This window comes from Aythya marila (genome assembly GCF_965140915.1).
Source record: "Aythya marila genome assembly, chromosome: Z".
NCBI lineage: Eukaryota > Metazoa > Chordata > Aves > Anseriformes > Anatidae > Aythya > Aythya marila.
The window spans coordinates 74,085,446-74,092,069 of NC_139080.1; the positions used below are offsets into that span (position 1 = coordinate 74,085,446).

The 6,624-nt window shown below is 55.5% G+C and overlaps 1 protein-coding gene across 1 annotated transcript; it reads right to left on the reverse strand.

Annotated features, from left to right (window-relative positions):
• Window positions 1-1,334: 1,334 nt before the first annotated feature.
• TOPORS (TOP1 binding arginine/serine rich protein, E3 ubiquitin ligase) lies at window positions 1,335-5,457 on the reverse strand. The gene is made up of 2 exons (XM_082783376.1): window positions 5,158-5,457; window positions 1,335-5,008 (listed from the first exon to the last, which is right to left on the reverse strand). Exons 1-2 carry the CDS (start codon window positions 5,440-5,442, stop codon window positions 1,874-1,876), a joined length of 3,420 nt encoding a protein of 1,139 aa, XP_082639502.1. The 5' UTR covers window positions 5,443-5,457; the 3' UTR covers window positions 1,335-1,873.
• Window positions 5,458-6,624: the final 1,167 nt, after the last annotated feature.

The window sequence follows — 6,624 nt, forward strand, 5'->3', positions numbered from 1 at the left end:
CAGCTCCCTCAGCCACTCCTCGTAGGACTTGTTCTCCAGGCCCCTCACCAGCTTCATCGCCCTTCTCTGGACTCGCTCAAGCACCTCCATGTCCTCCTTGTAGCGAGGGGCCCAAAACTGAACCCTTTTGAATCCCTTGGCCTTCAGCATAAAATCACGTCTGGATTTACACCAAAAGCACCAGCACCCAGGTGGGCATGGGAACTGCCTTGTACAGTAAAGCTTTCCTGGCAGCGCTGGGTGTGCCATGGAGGACACCAAGGTGGGATCCACAGCAGAATGACAAGGCAGGGAGAAGAGGTGAGACATGGCAGCTCTGGAAAGGAGGCTGCTGGCCCAGAGAAGATGGATGTTACCTGCGGGAGGACATTTTCTTGCCATCAGACAGCTGATGGTTGGTCATGTTGGCCAGGATGGACACCAGGTTCAGGGTGCTCCGACTCTTCTCTGGTGGTGGAGGGGCTGCTGTATCTCAGAGTGCTGCCTTGTGGGAATGTGTTGGCTTCTGCTGCTGCTGCTTTTCTCCCAGCCATGCCCATGCCCAAAGGAAAAGACCCTGTCAGCTTCCCATCCCAGTGACAGGCAGCTCCCCCCACCTCCCTCAGCCTGAAGCGACATGGCTCTACAGCTGGCCCTGGGGGCTTCTCGGAGCACTGAATTTCAGTCACATCTCATGAGCTTGGGGTTTCACAGCCCTCCAAGCAGCAAGGACTGAAAAGTGCCCATGTGGGTGACTGGGAAGGAGCAGACACGCTGTTGCTGCTGCTGCTGTCCCCTCAGCATGTGGGCCTGGTCAGCCCTGGAGACCGGCCTTGAAGGAATATGGCTGGAAGCACTGACCCTGGGCAAGCTCTCCTGCAGCCCCTGTCCTGGAGGGTCAGCGGTGCCAAAATCTTCTGGGTTACTGAAGCTTTTTCTGGAGCAAAACTGGGCACTTCTACATGCTTAGCCCCAGGGGGCAGCTGCACCTGGTTTACCTGGGGGCGAAATTTGGTGACGGTGGGACACAGTGTCTTGTTTTCTCAGGGAAATCTTAGAATCACAGAACCATACAGTGGCTTGGGTTGGAAGGGACTTGGAAGTCCCAAGGGATTTTTTGGGAAAAAAGGAAGAGGTATCGTAGAGAGGATTTGAGATCCCCAGTTTGGGGAACATTCAAAACTGCACAGACCCTGAGCAATCTGACCAAAGGTGCTCCTGCCTTCAGTGAGGGCTAGGATCTGACAACCTCCCAACCCGGAGAACCACCAACAGCACAAATGTTGGTCTGTAAACCCAAAACCAAAAGAGAAATGTTCTGCCGGCAAAGAACACAGTCCACAGATTTAAATTATTTAAATTAAAAAAAAAAGTTTATTGCTTTATTCAAATTTTGACTTAACAACTTATATTACTGAAGGTGTTGTTCAAGATCTTTGTAGAAATTGCCAACTGCTTTTTAGCAGAGATCAGCTTAACCTACACAAAATACAACTTATCATGAAATATTTTTTTTTAAGAACTAAGCAATATTTCTTACGTATAAGAAGAGTAATCCCCATAAGATGTATTTTCTGTCTTTTGGTATGTTTTTGCTGTGTGTTTTGTTTTTAAACACAGCTTTGAAATAACTCTGTGGATAAATTTTACATACCATGAGAAAATACGATGGCTTTATGAAATTATAGCTTTTAAGTAGTCCTTCAAGAAACCTAACTTACATACTAACAATACTCTTATCTTCTCTGACATAAAAGTGCATACACATTCAAGGGGTTTACACAGCTCCCAGACATATTTTAACACAAACAAGTCATACCAGGTGCTTTGTTCTCAATGGGGGAAAAAAAGTTATTAAATTCACAATTTTAAGAATTATTCAGTGTAAAATACGCTACATGTTTTTGTCTGGGGACTCAAGCCTACAGGATTTGTTAACAAGTCTCTTTGGCAGCCTCAGTATCAGTGCTGGTCTCTCTGGATAATCTTGTAGGGAAGTCCCGGGGGAAGACAGTTGACCGGAAGGCGTTGCTTGTGCTTCTTGACCGTGGCTTGTCACAGTTTCTGTCTGAGTGGTGCTGCTGCTTGACGCATCCGCTACCAGGCTCTTATCAGCTGCTTCCTGAGGCTCAGTGTCAGCATTACTAGTGTCAGGATTAAAGTCACTTCTAGTAGGAATATTGCAGTTTCCGGCTGATTCTCCAGTTTCCTCGCTTGCTCTGTAAACATCGTCACATCCTGTCATTCCCATAAGAGATGATAGAGATTCATTTTCCTGCTCGTTTAAGCTGGCTGTGCCTGTCGAAGTAATGTTGCTGTCACATCCAGTACTTTCTGGCTCCTTGCCACTATCACTATCAATTGTAATCACCACTGGAGAGGAATGTGCGTGATGTTTGCGGTGTTTCTTCTTATGCTTTTTCTTCTTCTTTTTCATGTGCTTTGTTGGGTCTGTCGTTTTTCCTTCGTAGACTATCTCCACACTTGGGCTTCTCATTCTCTTCTTCTTTTTCTTATGCCTGGTCTCGCTACTTTCGCGATTGTCGGAAAGGTTATCTTCATTTTTGCAGTAGTACTTGAATTTCAAGAAATTTTTCCTATGGTCGTTTTCTCTCTCTTGACTTGTGCTCCCCTTTGCTGCACTCTCCAAGTGCCGAGTTTTGTACTTCCTTTTCCCACCGGGCTTTTCGGTTTTTGTTCTGTCAGCCCCTGCAGGTGGGCTCCTTGACCTATCGCTTGATCGACTCCTTGATCTGCATCGCTCGTAATAGCAATAATGTCTCTCGTGAAGTCCCTCCTGGCTGTGCGGATCTTTCCTTTCAGTAAAGGACTGGATCTTGCATTCCGGACTAGCAGACTGCTTTGAATTGTGGGCATTGGGCGGAGGATCCTTCCTGCAGGAGGAGTCCTCTCCATCTTTCTTTCGACTATAGAAAGCGTAACCCCAGTGGTACTTGCCTTGGTAACCGTCTTTTAGGTAATAGTGGTCCTTGTCTCTGCTCCTTGACCTGTGTCTGCTCCTTGATCTCCAGTCTCTGCTCCTTGATCTCCTGCCTCTGCTCCTTGATCTCCTGCCTCTGCTCCTTGATCTCCTGCCTCTGCTCCTTGATCTCCTTCTGCCACGGCCTCTGCTAAGCGACCGTGATCTGCTTAATTCCCTGGATGTAGTGCTCTCACGGCTAGGGGAGCCTCTCTGGCTTCTTGGGGAGCCAGTCCGGCTTCTTCGGGAGCCACTCCTGTCACGACTTCTTGACCTCCTCCTGCTCCTTTTATTCCTATGTTTGCCACTGTCTCTGCTTCTTGACCGCCTCTTTCTAGGGTGGCGTTTGCTGTGATGCTCCCTCTCAGAGCCATGGCCATGGCTGTCTTGACTGTTCTGTGAAAAAGCCTGAGGACTCCTGGGCTTTGTCTCTCTGGACCATCTGTGATTAAAAGGGGAGCACGTCGCTTCCCTCTCCAAAGAGGGGCTCCAGGTCGAGTTCTGTGGAGACAGACGGTTTGCTCTATCTTCGTTTTTCTCCTCATTCAACTCTGTTTTCTCGGCTGCAGGGGATAAGGAGCTCCTGCAGCTGCCTACAATCTCATTATACGTGGGGAAGCGTGGTGATGAGCTCCTGCTTTGTTCGCTGTCACTCCAGCTGCGACACTGGACTGGCTGCTGTTGCGCAATATCCTCCCTTCTCTCCTCCCTGATGGACTCCTCGGAGTCTGAGGACAGCTCAACCAGTTCTGGTGTCCTCTCAGCTAGTGGCTTAACGTACCCAACAATAACGCAATTGTCCGGAGAAGAATCACTGTCATTTAAGTAAGCATTTGCCTGTAACTGAGCCTGCTGTAGGGTTCTCCTTGCAGCAGAGTCTTCATCAGAACTTTCTGATGTCACCAGAGGAGAAGCTATGGTTGTACGGATGTCCTCTGCAATGGAATAGGAAGGCCCTGGAGTTTCATCATCCCAGGGGGCCTGGCCAATACTGGTCATGGATGAACTGCGGTTTGGTCCGTGAGCATTTGCCTCATCTGGAGATATAGTAATGATTGACGAGTCCGTGTGGCTTCCTTCATCATATGAAGGCGCAGGGCAGTCGTAATTGGCATGCTGATCGTACGCGTCTAAATTAAAAGGGCATCGGGCAAAACTGATGAACTCATGTAGGAAGTGTTCGGTCCGGTTCAGCAAAAATGGTCTCAACTCATCGGCGAAGGCGTCGCTTTCCATGTCGTATATGGTCACGTTGCTCATGATGATATGCTGCGCGATGTTAATCAGGGACCCGTGGCCACCAAACAAGACTGTAAGCTCTCGCCTCAGCCAGGGAACCAGTCTGTGGAGGCAGGCGGGGTTGCGGAGGAAAAACTCTGCTGAAATGTCTCGGTAGCGGCCGCCGTCCTGGACGCTGCGGATGCGCACCCCGGTGCGGTACAGGGCCCTGCGGAAGTTGATCATCTCCTCCTCCGGGATCTGCTGCGTGGATCTGCCCTCCGCGCTGGCCTGCCTCCTCGAGGCCAGCCTCCTCAGCATCTGCTGGATCTCCTGTTGTCTCTGCTGCAGCGGCTGGCTGGGCAGGCCTTCGAACAAAACCCCATTATCCGGCGAGGACACTGTCAGCCGGGAGGAGGCACTGCTTTGGAGGAAAGGCAACTCGCGGCGTTCCCTGGTTAAGGTGGTGCGGTAGCGAAACCTGCGGCCATCAGGGCTGGCAAAAGAGCCGCTCTCCATCGGGTTGAGCACGAACTCCTGAAAGTCATCCTCAGCACGCACCGTGTGGAAGATGGAGTTGAAGGGCTGCTTGCAGAGCGGGCATTCCGCCTTGCTCTTGGACCACTCCTGCACACAGTGGAAGCAGAAACGATGCAAGCAGCGGTCCAGGTAGGCCACGTTGTCGAACTTATCCAGGCAGATCGGGCACTTGGCGTCGGGCGACGCGCTCGCGGGCATGATCCGGCGCTGCCGGCTGGTGCTGGGTCTCGGCGAGGAGTCGTCGTCGTCGTCGTCGTCCTCCGGGAACTCCTCGCCGTCGCCGCCTGTGCCCTGGGAGAAGAGGAGGAGGAGGAGGAGGAGGAGGCAAACAGCGGGTCAGCAGCGCGGACGATGCCAACAGGTGCCCGTGAGGGACGGACGGCGGGACGGAGGGACAGACGGACGGAGGGGACGGACGGAGGGCCCCAGCCCGCACTCACCGCCTCTCTCCCAGCCCGGCCCAGCTCCGCAGCCGCCGCCTTCCCCTTGTGCCGAGCCCGGCAGCGGCCGAACCCGTTCCCAGCCCGCTCCCGCTCCCGGTTCCGCTCCCGGTTGCGCTCCCGGTGCCGCTCGCGGCCCCGCCCCCCCCGGCCCCGCCGCTCCTCCCGGCCCGGCCGGCGGCGGAGGCCGCGCTCCGCCAGGCCCCGGCGCGGCTCCGACATCGGCGGCGGCGGCGGAAGTGGCGTTGCCACGGAAACCGGGCCCCCCCCCCCTCCCCTCGCCATCACCCCCCCCTCCCCTCCCCTCCCCACCCTCCCCTCCCTCCCCTCCCTTCCCCCCCCTCTCTCTCTCCCGCCGCCGCCTCCGCCGCCGCCGCCGCCGCCGCCCGCCCGTCAGCGGAGGCAGCATGGCGGTCGCGGCTTCACGACGTCACTTCCGTGCCCCGCGCCGCCATCTTGCTGCCGGGCAGCGGGCGCCATGACGGGGCGGCGGGACCCGCGGCCGCTCTGCCGCCTGGTGGGTGTTTGTGGCCATATCGCGATATCCCCGCCTCACGCCCTCTTTTATCGCTTTTTTTGTTTGTTTTTTGTTTTTTTTTTTTCCAGGTTCTGGCCGCCGTGGTGCTGCTGTCGTGGGGCTACGTGCTGTGCGGGGCGCGGGCGGCGGCCGGGCGGCTGCTGCGGGGCGGCACCGCGGGGCCCTGAAGAGGAAGAGGAGGAGGAGGAGGAGGAGGAGGAGGAGGAGGAGGAGGAGGCCGAAGGACGCCGCCCCAGGAGCCCCGAGGGCTGGGCCCCGCTGGTTGGTCACCGGGAGCTTCCCCAGGGGGCGGGGGGCAGGGCTGGGGCTGCCACCCGTCCCCTTACTGACCAGCCCCTAAACCCCGGCCCCAGCGCCGCGTCCAGGCCTCTCCCTGAACACCCCCAGGGGCGGTGACTCCACCGCCTCCCTGGGCAGCCCGGCCCAACGCCCGGCTGCGCTTTCTGAGGAGAAACGGCTCCTCGTTGCCAGCCTAACCCCCCCGGCACAACTGGAGGCCATCCCTCCAGTCCTATCACCAGTTGTTTTTTGGAAAAGGCCGGCCCCCCAGCTCCCCACAGCCTCCCTTGAGGCAGGTGCAGACAGCAATGAGGTCTCCCCTGAGCCTCCTCTTCCCCGAGCCTCCTCTTCCCCAGACTAAACAGCCCCAGTGCCCTCAACTGCTCCTCACAGGACACCAGCACAGGCCTCTGCCCGCCTGGTAGCCCTGCCCACTCCCAGGGCAGGCTGGAAGTTTGCTAGCAAGTTACATCCACCTGCACACACCCACACATTTACCTGTAGCATCTGGGGGAGATGGAAACACTCCCGCTCACCAATGCCAGGCATATGTGCTATGATTGGCAGTCCTGGTGCTGGCACTGCCTCTGGGTTTACTCACTGCGTTTACCCAGTAACTGAATCTGGGGTACGCTCTGGGCACTGGGGCT